At 34.8% G+C, this 18,984-nt stretch overlaps 1 protein-coding gene across 6 annotated transcripts in view; it reads right to left on the minus strand.

Annotated features, from left to right (window-relative positions):
- Nucleotides 1–18,984, minus strand: part of ATG5 (autophagy related 5) — a 126,808-nt gene that overhangs the window by 18,374 nt on the left and 89,450 nt on the right. For all 6 annotated transcript variants that reach the window (XM_025444464.3, XM_035697988.2, XM_025444468.3 and 3 more), the window contains one exon: nucleotides 1,704–1,821. In XM_025444464.3, the coding sequence (XP_025300249.1) occupies nucleotides 1,704–1,821 (118 nt within the window). The remainder of the gene's footprint in view (nucleotides 1–1,703; nucleotides 1,822–18,984) is intronic.

The raw sequence follows: 18,984 nt of genomic DNA on the forward strand, positions 1-18,984 counted from the left end.
ATAATACAATCACCCCAACTTAGACTATGTTAACAAGAAACATACCATTATCTACTGAAGTTTTATTATTATAATATTAATATATTAATGCCTTACCTCTTTCCATAAAGGATATAAAGTAGCAAGCTAAAAAATTTTTCTATATAATAAGTACAAGTCTGTATAACATATTAATATGTTAATATTCCATTGAAATTTCCCTAGTAACTTGGTAACCAATGGGAACTATGATTATAAATCATTCAGCAATAGGGTGATGATCGAATTATGATACATTGATATGAAGTGCACAGTGTGTTAGGTGAAAAATGCAGCAAGACATACAATTTTATAAACATACACACCCCCTCTCAAATACTCAAGTGTCCACATGCATGTGTTGTCAACTATGGCCTCTATGAGTTAGGGGACGATAGCATTTTTTTCTTTTATTATTTTCTGCATTTCTTTTTTTTTTTTACTTTTTAAAAAGATTTTATTTATTTATTCATGAGAGACAGGGAGAGAGAGAGAGAGGCCCAGACACAGGTAGAGGGAGAAGCAGGCTCCATGCAGGGAGCTTGACGTGGGACTTGATCCTGGGACTCCAGGATTGTGCCCTGCGTGGAAGGCAGGCACTAAACCGCTGAGCCACCCAGGGATTCCCTATTATCTGCATTTTCTTTGTGTTCCTTATATTGCAATTAAGAAAATAGAATTCAGCAATTTTTATACTCTTCCTTTGCCTACAGGAAAATAATTTTAAACCTAAGTTACCAAATGAGGATTATAGATAGGACAAGTTCTTTTTTTTTTTTTTTTTAATTTTTTATTCATTTATGATAGTCACAGAGAGAGAGAGAGAGAGAGAGAGGCAGAGACACAGGCAGAGGGAGAAGCAGGCTCCATGCACTGGGAGCCTGATGTGGGATTCGATCCCGGATCTCCAGGATCGCGCCCTGGGCCAAAGGCAGGCGCCAAACCGCTGCGCCACCCAGGGATCCCGATAGGACAAGTTCTTAATTGCACATGTGAAATGTCAATGCTTAAGAGAACAATGCTGAAACACTAGGAAGTGGTAGAAAATTCAAATGAAATACTTATCCATTATTCAGTATTTTGAACTTTGAAATATCAACCAAAGGTAGGAAAGTTTTCTTAAGTTTTCTTACCATCTTTTTTTTTTTAATTTATGATAGTCACACACACACAGAGACAGACGCAGAGACATAGGCAGAGGGAGAAGCAGACTCCATGCACCGGGAGCCCGACGTGGGATTCGATCCCGGGTCTCCAGGATCGCGCCCTGGGCCAAAGGCAGCCGCTAAACCGCTGCACCACCCAGGGATCCCTTCTTACCATCTCTTATTCCTTTAGAATGAAGAGACACATTGCAAAATGTAAAATAGTATTTACCAGAACTGAACCCACAGATGAAAGACCCAGGGCACCAGTAAGAGAGTAACTAAAAAGCAGTATTACTTTATTTATTTATTTTTTTTTGCCAAAGAGAGTCAATTCCTTATTTTGTTAGTGTCAATAATTTATAAAATAGCAAGTTAAACATTAAGTCCTTCTGTTTCAAAAGATTGTTCCTTACAAGATAATGAAAATATTTTCCTGAAGTAACAAGCAAACGTTATTTATAAATGCAGAATGCTTATGTTATACCTCAGTAATAAAGAGAAATGAAAGAAATGTTTTAATGTTGCTGACTACATTACCTTCAGGAGCAATTGCAGAAGGACACACTTCTTTGAGGAGATCGCCTAATGTATGCAATTGTCCATCTGCAGCCACAGGACGAAAAAGCTTCTGAATAAAAGGTCGTTCAGTTGTTGTCTATTTGAAAAATGAAAGACAATTCAAACAATTAAGTCTTTGTTCCTGTGAATTACAAATTAATAGGTCAGAAATTTAAAGCTGGTATCAGATGCCTTCTGATATAGTGTATAGTGTAATCACAAGCATACATCGCAAATGTGGTAATATAACCAAAAATGCTTAATATAAAATCAAGAAAATCTAATCATGAGGAAGCAACAGATAAATCCAAAATGTGTGATGTTTTAAAGACAACTGGCCAGAAGAGAAGAGAAAAAAAAAAAAGACAACTGGCTTCAACTCTTCAAATAAGTCAAAGGCAGAACAAAACAATACAAAAAGATTAAAAAGGATTGGTGAGATATAACACCTCAATACAAAAAATAAATCTTGACTGAATATTGGGTTGGGGGAAAATAAGCTCTAAAACAATTCTGGAATAACTGGGGAAACGGAGAATGAACATTAGACAGTATTAAAAAATTAATGTCAAATTCTTAATGGTTATAAAGACAATATCCTTTAAGAAATTCATGCTTACACAGCTAGGGATGAGGTGCCATGCTGTCTGAAACATATCTTCAAATGGCTGAGAGAGCACATGAGCGTGCATGCACGAGCGCAAATGTGGGAAAATGTTAACTACTGGTGAATATAGGTGAAGGGTATAGTCTTTGTTGGTTTGTTATTTTTATTTTTCTATACGTTTAAATATTTTCAGGGAACAGACTCATAGAGAATAAACTTATGGTTGCCAGAGGGAAAGTAGGGGAATGAGAAAGATGGCTGAAGGGGAGTGGGAGATAAGGCTTCCAGTTACAGAATGAGTAAGTCACAAAGATAAAAGGCACAGCATAGGGAATATAGTCAATGGTACTGTATCAGCGTTATTAGCACTATGTCATGATTTACTGCTAATAATTTCAATATATCGACCACTTCTAAAATTATGTTTCATTTTCCTAAACTACTTCCATAGGAGCATGGCAATGATGAGGAAAGTTTCATAACACACAGGACAGAGGCCGTGGAATCGGCCAGTCTGTGAACAGCACTATCATTTATGTGCTCTATTTTACACCCAGTTTCTTTGGAAAATTGGGACATTCCAGGTCTCTTAAGTTTTTGTGGAAATGAGTGAAGAACTATGGCAAACACATAGAAACACAAAGACACAGAGAGAGAATGAATGAATGAATAAGAATATTCACTAATATTAACATCCCTGAACTATTATTTTAAGATATTAAGTTTTTACACTTTAAGCTTCCAGGGATAAAAGATCATAAAAACATACAAGAGAAGAAGAGAATAATGCCTTATATTTTATAAGTAAATTACTCATATATTCATATTTACATATAGTACTTACCAATAGTAGTTTCTAAAATTTTTACATATTTTTTATATACTTTCATACAGTGCTTTTCAAGAAAATGATTTCAAATACCTAACCATTAAAGATAAGTTTGCTTGTTGTTGTTGTTGTTTTTTAAGATTCTATTTATTTATTCATGAGAGGCAGAGACACAGGCAGAGGGAGAAAAGCAGGCTCCTGAGCCTGATGTGGGACTTGATTTCGGGACTACAGGATCACACCCTGGGCTCAAGGCCAGCGCTAAACTGCTGAGCCACCCAGGGATCCCCAGTTTGCTTGTTTTTTTAATCACAGAGGTGTATCTCAATTCTACAGTGTAGCTATTATAGATTTGGGAAAAAAAATCTATTTTTAAGTATGGACATAAACTGAAATACAAGATAAAACAGACATGATAATAAGTTTGTGAGCTACCTTTCCCAGATTTTTTTTTTTTTTTTTTTAGGGAGGCTCTACACCCAGCACGGAGTACAATGCAGGGTTCAAATTCCTGACCTTGAGATCAAGACCGGGGCTGAAATCAAGAGTTGGACGCTTAACTGACTGAATGATCCAGGCACCCCAACCTTTCCCAGCTTTATACTGTATATTCAGTGGATAAATAAATGTTAAAAATTGTACTCCAATTAAGTATGTGTGGCAAGTATGTAAAAAAGTCTTGATAGTTGATAAAATCTTGATAATTAATATGCACTGAATATAAAGCAATTCACTTCACTAATTGAACTCTTTAGGATTTTTTTTAAAAAGGTACGATGGATAGGGAGCAGCCAGCCAGTAGCACCCCAATTTTATATTCTATTGGTGTGTTTAAGAAACAAATAACATACATATCTGTTAAAGTAATAATAAGGGCAGTTTCAAAAATGACTTTACAAAGTTATATTTCTTATGAGAGAGCAATACTGCTTCTTGGAAGTCAATGAAAATAGTTTGCATATTTACAAATAAATGGCTAGGTTAAGTATTATATTCCTGTTGGAGCAGTTTTCTTGTCTGTCAGGCTAAGATTTAGATTATATATGGATATCATTAGCATTGTCTAGTTTCATGTATACTAAATCAAATCATTCCTTCAATTTAGGAAGCTCATACATTTCACACAAGATGAAACAGAACAATATGATGCACAATCAAGGATTAACCATGTGAAGATAATAAGGGTTAGGGGTGTTCAGAGAAGAAAAAAATGAATAGAGGACTGTAGTAATAATTTAAAAGAGCCACCACCCACTTAAGGCTTTCTATCTTCCAGGCAATGAAGAAGCTTTTAAGACTTTTTAGCAAAGGAAGTGACGTGATGAAAGAGGCTTTTTCTGAAGGCTAATGGAAAGCAGCACTGTGTACAATGACTTGGTTAAGAGGTAACTTCAGGAAGACGAGTGAGAGGCTGTCTGAATAATATAAGCCTATGTGGTGACAACTAGGGCTGGGTCAGAGGAAAAGGAGGGTCAGAATTATACTTCCCAACTAAAAGAAAAAAAGTTAAAATGTATCATCCATCGTCTGATCTGAAAACACTAAGATTTTCAGCCAAGTCAAAAAAACTTTTCAAGATTCATTCACCCCTTACTTTGTGACAAAACTGTGAGGTGGTTAGCTATAATAATATATACTGTAACAACCTAAAAACAAACCTAAAAAGGCCCCAAGTGGGCTTACCTAAGATATTAAAAAACAGAAAATGTTCTTCACTCCTTTTCCTAAAAAAATAGCTTATACCTTCTCTGTGGCTCTCGCTTCTACTCTCCCAAATCTGAGCAGTGATAATGAAGGTGTAACTTCAATAACCTTTATAATGATGTTATTGGCTTGGGTAGAGGAGAAAAGGCCTTTTCCTATTAACATATTCTAAATAAGTTCTGTAGAATAGTAACCAAGAAAACTCATCAAAGGGCTGTTTCTCATGTAACAGAAACCTTACTTTAAAAAAACAATTACTCAAAATACCTCAATCAAAAAACTAATAAACCTCTTCTGCTTAATATTTATCATACTACCTTTATATCCTTATTCTTTTTTTTTTTAATATTTTTTTTTCAATTTTTTATTTATTTATGATAGTCATAGAGAGAGAGAGAGAGAGGCAGAGACATAGGCCGAGGGAGAAGCAGGCTCCATGCACCAGGAGCCCGACGTGGGATTCGATCCCGGGTCTCCAGGATCGCGCCCTGGGCCAAAGGCAGGCGCCAAACCGCTGCGCCACCCAGGGATCCCTATATCCTTATTCTTTAAAATTTAGTGCTCTGGGGCGCCTGGGTGGCTCAGTTGGTTAAGTGTCTGCCTTTGGTTCAAGTCATGATCCCAGAGTCCTGGGATTGAGTCTCACATCAGGCTCCCGGTTCAGCAGGGAGTCTGCTCCTCCCTCTCCCTTGCTAGTGCTTGCTCTCTTTCTCTCCCTCTCTCCCTCTTTCTCAAATAAATAAAATCTTTAAAAAGAAAATTTGGTATTCTAGAAAAGAGCAGTCAGGTGTCTGAGTAAGTTACACCAAAGATTATGAAAACTACTCAATTTCAGGAGTCCTTAAAACAAAAGCCCTTTACAAACAGATCATGCATTCAAGTACTGTACAGAGGGCAATGGGAATGGAGGATGGATTCATGCAAATTTCTTGGCAGATCTCATTAAACCTAAGCTGAAGTTCAGCAGAAGACTAAAGTATTTAAAACCTATCTTCCTCTTGAATATAGCAAATTTTAAAGATACAAAAAACTCCATGAACATGAATTTTGCAAACTTTGATTTAGTATACATGAAACTAGACAATGCTAATGATATCCATATATAATCTAAATCTTAGCCTGACAGACAAGAAAGCTGCTCCAACAGGAATATAATACTTAACCTAGCCATTTATTTGTAAATATGCAAACTATTTTCAGTGACTTCCAAGAAGCAGTATTGCTCTCTCATAAGAAATATGACTTTGTAAAGTCATCTTTGAAACTGCCCTTATTATTACTTTAACAGATATGTATGTTATTTGTTTCTTAAACATACCAATAGAATATAAAATTGGGGTGCTACTGGCTGGCTGCTCCCTATCCCTCCTCTAGTCATGTACCCTCACCAATGAAATGTAACTTTTCCAGTATGGAGAAGTTATGAGGTTCATTTGCTTTGGAAATATATTGAGCAGAGGCAAAGAAATCAAATTTATAAAAATATTAAATTAAATTTATAGAAGTTTAGTGAATCTTACATATTTTCTTAAACTGACAGTTCAAGAGTTATACTCAAATTCTTAGAGATGATGTGTGTTACAACTATAGTGTAAACTGCCAGCTAATCATATTATTAATCTTGTACCTAAGAAATAAGATACAAAGAAATAGTTTATTTTCAACACAGCCAAGCAGGTTAACATTAAAGCTGATAAAAGAAGAAATGTTAGGCTGAAAGTGTGTGGACTTTAAGTGTAAGGCATAATGGAGATATTAAGACCAAGTTTGATTCTTATGAGTTACATAAAGTATATACTGCAACAAAAATGCAAGACAATTTTTGAAGAGCACAGGCTCTTGAGCCAGAAAGAACTGGCCTTAAGTCCATGCTGTGTCATTTATTACAGACCCATGGGCAGAGTTATCTGACTTTCCTGAACCTCAATTTCCTCAACTGCAAAATAAGAATAACTACACACACACACACACGTATATGCATGGGCATAAATGAAGATAATATCTACATTGTAGAGTTTTTGAAGTAATAAAATATAAGCACAGCACAATCATGGTACATATGATTACCTAAATGCACATCCCAAAACATATACTACCACCATGATCAACAGTTTTAGTTTTATCCCAATTTAGCAGACAAGTTTATTCAATCTTATTATCTCTTAAGTTCACTTGTCTGTATTCTAAAATCATGAAAATCATCTTAAAGGAAATACAGATACACTAGACCTCATGAAAATGAAAAAAAAAAAAAAAAACCTAAACTTTTGCTCTGTAAAAGATCCTATGAAGAAGATGAAAAGAAAAGCCACAGCCTGAGAATATCTGTAACCACATTTCCAATAAAGTTCTTATATCTAGAACATATCAAGAATATAAAGAACTCTAAAATTTTAACAGTAAAAAAAAGCAAAGAATTCTATTAGAAAATGGGCAAAAGACACAGACATTACACTAAAGAGGATATATAGATGGCCAAAAAAGCACATGAAAAGATGTTTGACACATCATTAGACATTAAGGAAATGCAAATTGCACTACCCCAGCGCATTACAATACACCTACAAGAACGTCTAAAATAAAATGCTGGTGAGCATGTGGAGAAACTAGATTGCTCATACATTGCTGGTGGAAATGTAAAATGGTAAAGGTCCCTCTGGAAAAGAGTATGGTAGTTTCTTACAAAACTAAACATGTATCTACCATTAGACTCAGCAACTGCACACTTGAGTATTCCCAGAGAAATGCAAACTTAGGTTCTCAAAAAGCTCATACATAAATGTTCACAGCAGCTTTACTCATAATACCCCCAAACTGGACACAATCCCAATGTCCTTCAACAGGTGAGTGGTTAAACTACCTGTAGTATATCTATACCATGGAATTCTACTCAGCAATAATAATAATAATAAACCCTATTAATATATGCAATAACTTTTATGGAACTCAAGGGAGTGATGTTGCATGAAAAAAGCCGAAGTCAATCATACATACCGTATGATTCCGTTAACATAACATTAGTAAAATGATTAAGTTTTAGAGATGAGAACAAATTAGTGGTTGTCAGAGGTTAGAGAGAGGAAGAAGTGAGGCAGGTGGCTGTGGCCATAAAAGGGTAGCCAAAGGAATGTTTGTGTTGGAATAAAACTAATGAAATACGACTAAGGTTTGTAGACTGCATCAATGTCCATTTCCTGGTTATGATATTATACTATAGTTATACAAGATGTCAAGAATGAAGGAAACTGGATGAAGGGTATAAAGATCTTTCTGTTTTAAGATCTTTCGTAAAACTGCATGTGAAGATTATACATGTTAAAACTGATGTAAAGCATTTAGAACAATGCCTCGCACATAGTAAATGCTAAGTGCTGTTAATGTTCTCATTAAATGTGACTTGATGCTTGGTAGAAATTTACTGACTACAAATACGTATTTTGTATTGTGTCATAGTACAAAACATACAGGATTATAAGAAGATAGACTAAATCTCACAGTCATCCTATCACTACATAGCATTACTGATAATTTTACTGTTTTGGTCATTTATATTGTATTAACATATAATATGAATTAGAAATGTTGATTTTTGTCAAAAATGACAATTTACAGGCAGAAGGGTACATAGCTGATAGCTGGCTCACGGATCACGGAGTCAGACAATGGCATGGCCTCAATGACCACAAAAGGGAGGAAGAATCCCAACAGAGAGTAAAAGGAGAGTCTACTCACTAAAACAAAGTGAGATTAAAAGTTATGAAACAAATAAACAAAAAAGTTATGAAACATAAAAACAGAACTTCAGCAAGGATACAACCTAAAAGGTGCTCAGTAGATGCAGGATGATCCACTGGGTTGTGAACCGTAAAAATAGCCTTAATTAAAAGGCAGAAATGGGAGGAGTATGGGGTTGGGGGTCGCCTACTGAAACAGCAGGTGGAACCTGATGATGATGAAAGACCTGGTTGTAAAAAAAGAAGCTTGGACAGAATCAAGGGTGCTTGTGTGGCTCAGTCTGTTAAGCATCTGACTCTTGATTTCAGCTCAGGTCATGATCTTAGGGTCATGAGATTAAGCCCTGAGTGAAGGTTGGGATCTTCACTCAGCAAGGCACCTGCTTGAGATTCTCTCTCCCTCTCCCTCTGCCCCTCCTCCTGCTCATGAGTGTGTGCTCACTCTCTAAAATAAATAAATAAGGGATCCCTGGGTGGCGCAGCGGTTTAGCGCCTGCCTTTGGCCCAGGGCGCGATCCTGGAGACCCGGGATCGAATCCCACATCGGGCTTCCGGTGCGTGGAGCCTGCTTCTCCCTCTGCCTGTGTCTCTGCCTCTCTCTCTCTCTCTGTGTGACTATCATAAATAAATAAAATTAAAAATAAATAAATAAATAAATAAATAAATAAATAAATAAATAAAATAAATAAATAAATCTTCAAAAAAAAAAAATGCTTGGACAGAATCATCCTAGCAAGTAGTATCCAGGTTCAGGATCTCCAACCACTGACTTGAATCACTGTAAACTGATCATTTGCTCCAGTGAGCCTTTGATGGGTGATGTTTTCCCTTTGGTTGGGCTAAGAACCAATTATTTTATTGATACTCTCTATATATTGTATTTTCCCAAGTGTAGTAACAAGTTTTGATATCATCAGCTACTGATGTGTGTATACTTTGCTTGTTAAGTTCTCTGAAATAGGATATTAAAGATTCACTACATTTATAATTTATTTGATTTATAAGACTTCCAAAAGTATAGCAGGGGTTTCATTTGTTAGATTTGTAGATATTTTTTAAAAAATCAGCTATCCTGAACTATAACTGAAATTAGCAATGTCTGTTTTTGACTAATAAAGAATTTAATTTGATTTGTTCTATTAACTATGTAAGTAGTACTATGTCTCTTAGGAGAAGTGAATCTAGAAGGATGAATAGTAATAAGTGAAAAAGATTGCTCTCATTTCTATATAAAAATTACTATATTTATAACTAGCATAAATTAAACTGAAATACATTACAAAAACTAGATTTCACAATTTACAACTCTAACACAAATAACTGTAAGTATGCCATCCATGCATAAAAGCTACCTCCGATATCAGAAACCTCACCAACAAAATCAGTGTACTTACATTTGACACACAATTTTAAAATATAAACTAAATTTAATATTTTGTAAAGCTTTACATGATAACTAGTGAAAGTTCCATTGTTACCAAGATGGTAATAAGGATGAAGACCAATAAAATTTTCTTATAGATCCTTAGGTTAAAAAAAAATCCACAATATAATACTTTACAGAATCACATAGTCACTGATACTCCATTAAGAGCAGTGACAGGCATTACAAAGATACAAAGATAGATAAACTGCAATGAAGAAACCTGTATTTATTTCCTGCCTATGCTTAAAAAAATGAGAATGCTTATGACAAAAGTATGGGTATAGTGACAACAAAAACTATTAGCACAAATGTAGCTTGAATCAAATTATCCCAGTAGTGGTACCTATGTACAGGACCTCAGACTAATGACCAGAGGGCAGGGGGTAAATTACTTCAGAAATCTTCACTCATTAAACATTTACTGAGTACTTACGAGGGAACTGATGTTGGTAGAAACAAAATGAATAAAGGACATATAAATAATTGTAACATGGTGTTAAGAGATAAAGAAAATATGAACAAAGAGCTACGAGAGAAAAATTTAAACGCCTGAGCACAAAATTTAACTCTGCACTTCTTGGGCAGCTAGAGCAAAAACAAAACTAAAAATGAAAAAGCTTTGACTAGTTACATGATTTCATCTTCTAAGAGTGGAAGATATATACTAGTAAGAACAAAGGAAAATATACTAAATATGGTAGAATGTAAGGCATGAAAACACTAGGGAGTTTCAAAAGAGGATGAAAACAAAGGAAGGAATATAGAAGGTTCTGAAGCTTCCCATTTGAAATACATAGTATTTTTTTTTAATAGAGAAAGAGATAAAGCCATTTTAGGCAGAGTGCAGTACCAATTTTTTCTTTCATATGTCCCCTCCTCACTAAAGGATTCAGAGAACAGCTGCCGTATAATGATACCTGTGAGAAATGAGTGAATGGGTGGACAAAAGTGGGCTAAGAGCTTAGCATCTAGAGCTTGGAATGTCAAATGCAGTGACATTAACAAAGCCTTGGTGGAGTCCCAATTCACAACATGACTGACAGTGTACTTTGGGCAAATTACATCAATCTTTGGGAGTCTGTTTCTGAATTTGAAAAATGTCAGTAATATAATATAATAATCTTTGAATGACTGCTGTGATAAGATGAGATACATAAAACACCTATTGCAACAGGTGCTTAACAAGAATTGGTTTTCATTCCTCCTTTTTAAACCACTGTTAACCATGGATCCAAGGAAATCTAACATTAATCCACAAAGAATCAAAAACAGAGAGAATGAAAAGTAATTGGTTATTCAAGCATCAGTGCCCTTTGAAGTCTTGTTAATTAGAATAAATATGTGGCAGAAAGAAAAAGAAAACAGGGGTTTGCACAGGATATGCTGCCAGATATTACCAACAATGACACATGATATGTGCTTCAAACTGTCACATGCATATCTGGCCTAAGATATATTCATGCATGTCAAATTTTGTATCACAAGCTTTACAAAAGAAGCCTCATATTAAAATTAGCTTAAGAATATACACAATTATAATATCTCATTAAGTAAAAAGAACAGACCATTTTCAAATGAATGCTTTTAGACCTTTACAGTAAACAGTTCTTTGGTGGTGGGAAGCCGTGGTGGGGGGAGAGGGACAAGGAGAGGAGCTGGTAGTAGTGGGGAGTCTGAGCCACTTAATCAGACTGCTTTTATTCTTTAGGTAGGGACTCAGAAGACTTGAAAATAAGCACTTTCTATAGTTATGCTACCAGAGTCTGAAGTCCACTTTTAATAGTCACAACACTAAAAACTAATAAACATGTGAAAAGCTGTCATTATTATGGTAAAGGACACTTAATCCTCAAAGCAGTAGTATCTTAATTAAGATAATTAAATGAAAGCACTCATCAGAATTATATCCATACATCTGGTTTGAAGTTTGTGTTTTGTGTTATTTAAATTGTTATATGTATTATAATTCTGTCTAGACAATGCCAAATATATTTTGTCACATAAATGGTTAAGGCAAATTTTCTACAAATACAGGCAACAGTCTGTGTGTCTTCCTCAAATCCATTCACTGAATAAAATGTGTTACAAGGAAGCACTATTTCCCTCTTAGACAAGAGTGAGATCAACTTAATGCTATTTAAGAGTCGATTTATAAAATAAGTTATGGCTTTTAAATTTTTTATATGAAATTATGAGTATGGTGGCCAAATGAGAAGCTTCCTATAAAAGTGCTAGGATTGATGTTTTTAGTAATAATTATCTTACTTCTTCTAAGGTTTCTTCCAAAAGATTTCAAAACCATAACAAGGGAATCACAGTTTCATAGTTTCAAATTTCATGATCTATAAGAGCTTTGAAATATCTGCTAATTTTATCCAAACCTACACTAAAAAAGTACATACAAGACTGATACAATTAATAAAACTTTTTTCTACCGAAGAATAAAAGGGCACTTTTGTATACAGCCTATTTCTATCTTTATGGCTTACTTACATAAAATAATTAAGCAGCATTTTTAATTTGTATAAATAAAGAAATCAAAGTGGCAAGAAAAAGCATCTGAATAAAAGAAGTACTGGCCACAGAACTGAAATTCTCTTCTCTTGATGCTCGGTCAAGTGTCTCATCCACTAGAAAAGTGCTTCTAACCCTGGGCTAGGAGCTAGTGAAGCTCTACAAAAATCTTTAGCCCTCTGAGCATGGTTTGTGGGTTTTACAGAGACTGCTACATAAAGTTTATAATGTTGGAATGTGGATAATTATGTTTCTGACACAAACTTTTAAAAATTCATCTTACTAAAGTATCATCAAAAGTAGATTTCATAGGAGTGCATGGCTGGCTCAGTCATTAGAGCCCCACACGGGGTACAGACTTTACTTTTAAAAAAAAGTGGATTTCATAAATTCTGGTGATTTCTTTTTTTTCTTTTTTTTTTTTTTTAAGCAGCAACTGAAAACAAGTTGAGAAATATTTCACAGATCTTGAAGTAATCTAGTGATTAAAGAACTCAAAAAACATAGCACTTGACTACTCTGAAGAATAAATGAAAAAAAGCAAGTAGTGAAACTATAAAACTCTTAGAAGAAAACAGAAAAAGGAAATCTTTATGGCCTTAATTAGGCAATAGTTTCTTAGATATGACAAGTAGCACAAAGGACCAAAGGAAAACCAAGTTGGGACCCTCATCAAAATTTAAAATCTCTGTATTTCAAAGACACCATCAAGAAAATGAAAAGAAAACCACAGTGTGGGAGAAAATATTTGCAAATAACGTATCTGACAAAGGATTCATAACCAGAATATACAGAGAAAGTCTTGCAATCAACAGCAAAAAGACAATTAAAAAATGAGCAAAGAATTTGAAGATATTTCTTTTAAGATGATATACAAATGACCAATAAGCACATGAAAAGATGTTTAACATCATTAGTAATTAGGGAAGTGCATATCAAAACCAAAAATATATACCCCTTTATACCCATTAAAAAGCTATACTTAAAATGACAGAAAACAACTAGTGTTGGCAAGTAAGTGGACAAATAGGAACTATCAAACGTTGTTGGTGAGAATGTAAAATGGTTCAGATGCTTTGGACAACAGTCAGCAGTTCCTCAAAAGATTAAGCATAGAATTACTACATAACTCAGCAATTCTACTCCTAAGTATCTACCCAAGAGAAATGAAAATACATGTCCACACAAAAGCTTGTACATTAATGTTCATAGCAGTATTCATTCATAATAGCCAAAAGGTAGAAACAATCCAAATGTCCATCAATTGGTGAATGGATAAACAAAGTATATTTTCATGCAGTGGAATATTAGTTGGCTGTAAAAAGGAATGTACTAAAGCATTTGACAACACTGATGAACCATGGAAATATAATGCAAGTAAAAGAAGCCTGACACAAGAAGCCATATATTATATGATTCCATTTACACAAAATGTTCAGAACAGGCAAAGACAGTAAGCAGATTAGTGGCTGCCATTGGCTGGACAAAAGGGAGAATGAGGAGTGATGTTAATGTGGTATAGGGTTTCTTTCTGGGATAATAAAAACATTCTGGAATTATATAGTAGTAATGGTTGCACCAACTCTCTGAATATTCTGAAAATGAAAAGGAAACAAATCAAGGAATAGTACACTTTTAAAGGGGAAAGCTTATGATATCAAACTTATACCTCAATAAAGCTATTATGAGAAAGAAAATAATGTAAAAACCCCTCATATGGATCATGAGAGGAGTATTTCTGGGATGACAGCCCACATTCATCATAGTTTGATTTCTAAGCATTCATCATATCACATATTTATTTCATGAGTTTTTTAAAAAAAATTGTAACTATATTTTCTCTCAAAATTAAGAAAAAAAATTGTAAAGGAGGTCAAGAGCCCCCAAACAATAGGATCAGAGAAATATTCCTGCCCTCATTAATTCCAAAAAATTAGAGGTTTTTCTTTAAAAGGTTATATAGCATAATGGCAATTTTATTGTTGCCTGTGGAAATTTATATAACTTTGCCTTAAATGTTCATCAAAACTCATTTAAAATTCATACTCTGATACTTAAAGCCAAAGTGTTCTAAAATTTAAAAAATGCTATTTAAAAGAGGGTAAGGTGGGAACCCTGGGTGGCGCAGCGGTTTGGCGCATGCCTTTGGCCCAGGGCGTAATCCTGGAGACCCGGGATCGAATCCCACGTCGGGCTCCCAGTGAATGGAGCCTGCTTCTCCCTCTGCCTGTGTCTCTGCCTCTCTCTCTCTCTCTCTCTGTGACTATCATAAATAAATTAAAAATTAAAAAAAAATAAATAAAAGAGGGTAAGGTTTACTAAAATAGACATAGATTTAATAATAAGGGGTTATATAAAATAGAGGTAGAGTACTTTACCAAGTACAGTGTCTGGATCATAAAAAATGTCCTTATTGATAAACTGCTATCCAGACTGTAGACTCATATGTCTACTGTGGCTAAGCTTTCTCAAAAACCTTTCTACCAGATGAGCAGAGGAACTGATCATCTTCCTTCTCCTTCCTTATTAGCTTGGAATCTCTGATTGCTATCCATACTACTATGACCTGAATGGGGAGGACAGACTGCAGTAAGAGAGAACTCTTCCTCTTGCAGACTCTTGACTTAGAGTCTGGAATGGTAGGGTGCCTGAGTGGCTCAGTTGGTTGAGCGTGGGACTCTTGGTTTCATCTTGGGTCATGATCTCAGGTTCATGAGATAGGGCTCAGGGCTCAGTGGGGAATCAGCTTGGGATTCTTTCTCTCCCCCTCCCCTCCACACAAGCCCCCATCTCCCCAAAAATGTGAAATTTAGGGAATACAATTATGCATAGAGAACTGTCTACAGAATCCAAAGTAGGCTGATATATCCCAAGAATATTTTATTTCAAGATGGTAATAATCCAATACCACCAATTCAGCAAGTCAAATTACATGTTTCGTTTTCATAATGGAAGTTTTAAAATAGCACAAACATTTATTCAGTACACTAAAGTGGTGATTCTTAAACAGGGTTCTAAGAGGATCATATACATCAAAGATGAATTCTTGTGTAATTTAGGTGAGTTTATCTGAGAAATGGAAAGGAGACTGTGGTGAGGTGAGGCAAGAGGCATTCTGCTTCAAAGAATTCATTAGTAAAGGAGGATACTGCGGCTAACAGCTACTATCACTATACTTACTTTAGAGCCCTCTTAGAAACCAGGTCCTAAAGAATGATCAACTGGATTGGCCTCATGAATAGGTATCAGCCAAACTACAAAATGAATGAGAGCGTGGTATTCCAACTTAAAATACAGTGCTTTAGGTAATTTTTTTTTATTCTTCCAAAAGTAGCATCAATTTTCCCCAGAATTATAATTAAAGGAAACCTTCCTTATTACACAGAATATAGATGTCAATGATATTTAATGTGGGCATTGTTAAAACACTCCAAAGTAATAAAACTATTCATTTGTGTATGATATGACTTAGAAAGTCATGGGAGTAAAAAATTTTTTAAACTTTACAATGATAATGTGTTGGGGGAAAAGCAGATTTGTTAGTTCTACTCTATTAAGGATTCCTGAAGCAATGTAAAAACTGAGTTCAAGTTACACTTTGAAGTGTACATCCTTTTGAAAGCTACTCTACCCTGTTTTATATGAAGCATCTGTAGCTAAAATGAACACCTAGTGAAGAGTACAGATGCTGCATTACATAAGCAGACGTCAGAACTGGCCCAAGCTGATTCTAAGTTACTTTAAACATGTACACAGAGTCAGAAATTAGCTATGGCTTACTTCTTAGAAGAGATAATTACCCTCATCATGATGAAAAGGATTTTCAATGTAAGCTAATAGAGTTATTTTTCCTATAGCAAAGCTCTGCTTTTAAAAATAAACTTCAAAACTTTAATTAAAATAGGAAATGCTTTACTACATAGTAAAAACACTTCTGAGTTTAGTGAGACAGAGAAGAGGAAGGACTCTGTAAAGGAGGAAAGCTGGGACAGAAAAATGAAGAAAAAGATAAAGGGGGGAGGAGGAAAAGAGAGAAAGGAGGAGTAAAAGGATAGAAGGACCTATTGAAATATTTTCTCTCAAATTTTAAACTAGCAGGAGAAATTCTTTCCTTTTATATACATGAAATAACCAATGTATCTCTTATATATGCTTTGAAAAATCTAGACAAATGTTTAAGAATCTTTATTACATTGGATTTCTGAGTCTTCAGTTTTGAAAGCATGCTATTTCTTAATATGTTAATTGTCTACACTGCAAATGTAATTTCCATTAACGATGTTTTAAAGACAAGTTTAATATAGTGTAAAACAGGGTTAAATTAATTCAATAAATAACATACATTAGTTTGACTTCTCAAAGTTCTGTACATATAACTTGGCCATGTATCTAATATACAAATCACTCGTAGTGAACTCAATAATCATGTGAAATACTCAGCTTATTAATTCTATCATTTCACGTACAATTTTAATTAATATATGTTGTGTACAGAATTGTGTTATAACATATGCATTGTACACAGGTGACTTTCACGAAAAGATCAAAGCCAACTCAAATATGGTTTCCAAATGTAGACCCAATTCTGCTGAACTCAGGATCAGATATATCATTCCACTGATAGAAACCTTTCCCTCCTACTTACCCTCCACAAACAATACACTCAAACAGTGGTTCACTAAACAAACACTTATTTTCCTTTAAATTTTTAGCCTTTTTAGAAGCATATCTGAGAGATACATCCTGTTTGAGAGATATATTCTGTAAAATGCCTCCAAAGCATCAAAGTAAGATAATACATATAATTGAATGTTTATACTAGATCCTATTTCTTTTTTTTTTTTAAATTTATTTATGATAGTCACACAGAGAGAGAGAGAGAGGCAGAGACACAGGCAGAGGGAGAAGCAGGCTCCATGCACTGGGAGCCTGATGTGGGATTCGATCCCGGGTCTCCAGGATCGCGCCCTGGGTCTAAGGCAGGCGCTAAACCGCTGCGCCACCCAGGGATCCCCTATTTCTTTTTTTTACTAGATCCTATTTCTTGAGAATTAGCATTTTAATTTATTAATCAATCCTATAAAAGTAGTAACTTGCCTAAAGATTTGAGGAGTTTTAAATATGTATACATCAATGTCTGTACTTATAGGTAATATCTCTACAATCAATACATATATCAATATATCTATGTAGGTTTTTCAGATTTTATATTCTCTCCTTAGTACTTCTTACTATAAACAGTTTGCATGGATAAGCGATTATATAACCTCCCACAAAACCTTGAAAATTAAAAGCAAAACAAAAATAAGTATGACCCAACAACTAAGATATACACCTCATCAAAGACTATATTGTTAGGAAATGAAATGTCAAAATTTGTCAGGCCCAGGGCAGACATAAAGAATAGGACATTAGTCCTGTATTTTTTCCACTGGTTTTTCCTTCTAATATTCCTAAATGATCACCCCATTTGCTACCTACTTGAAATTATTAGTAAGTAGTTATTTTAAAAGTATGAGTAATTAAACCAAAAGCAACTGTCATATTTACCCAAAAGAAGGAACCACTACTAAGAATCAAAGCCCAGTAATTCTGTTCTTAAGAGACAGGTGTTGTGTGTTCTGGCATGTTATATGAAAATCACTTATGAGAAGAACAGAAAAAAATCAGAAGGTAGTTTTCACTATTGGAATAGATACATGATTAAGCAAATTTTCTTACACAGTGAAATTATCAACAGATTAAATGATCCCCCGAAGGGGCATTATTTCTAGATGTTGGCATTCTCTGAGATGGAAAGAAAAGGGACTGAATGAAAAATGTGACAGTCACACAAAGAAACCAATTTGGGTCTCAGATCTTTTCAAATACTAGGTTAAGAGAACATTAATTGGGACTAAGCTTAGACTTGCAACTGCCAAGACCTTCTTAGGCCAGCCCTAAACTGGGAAGCTAAAACCCATCCATGTCAGGGAAAGTTGGGGAAAGATGGGAAGACAAGGCAATTATGAAAGCAGCAGCAAGACTCTGGCTGACCTTCCTAAGGTATTTAGGTTATGTCGGGCATATGCTACAAGGGTTGTCAATCCACCCCCACCCCCACCCCCAAGAAACTCAAACATTAACTGAAATCTGAGGTGCCTTAATAACCATCATTAAGGAGTTAACTTGTCATAGAAATATTTTCTTAAAAGAGTTATACATGAAGATCATAGTTTGTGATATAAATACTACTGAACTTAGGTATGAAACAGCTCTATTTTCATTTTGGCCAACAGTTAGAACTTTTTAAGCCATCTCACATTTAAAATTTTGTCTAATTTCAAACTCACTCACCAACTGGTCAAACTTCAAACTCACCCAACTTATTTTTACTAAACCTACTCACATTTTCAAAGAGGTATTAAGGACAGGTGAAATTGTCAAGAGCAGAGAAGGAGTTATAA

This window comes from Canis lupus, chromosome 12, assembly GCF_003254725.2.
Source record: "Canis lupus dingo isolate Sandy chromosome 12, ASM325472v2, whole genome shotgun sequence".
NCBI lineage: Eukaryota > Metazoa > Chordata > Mammalia > Carnivora > Canidae > Canis > Canis lupus.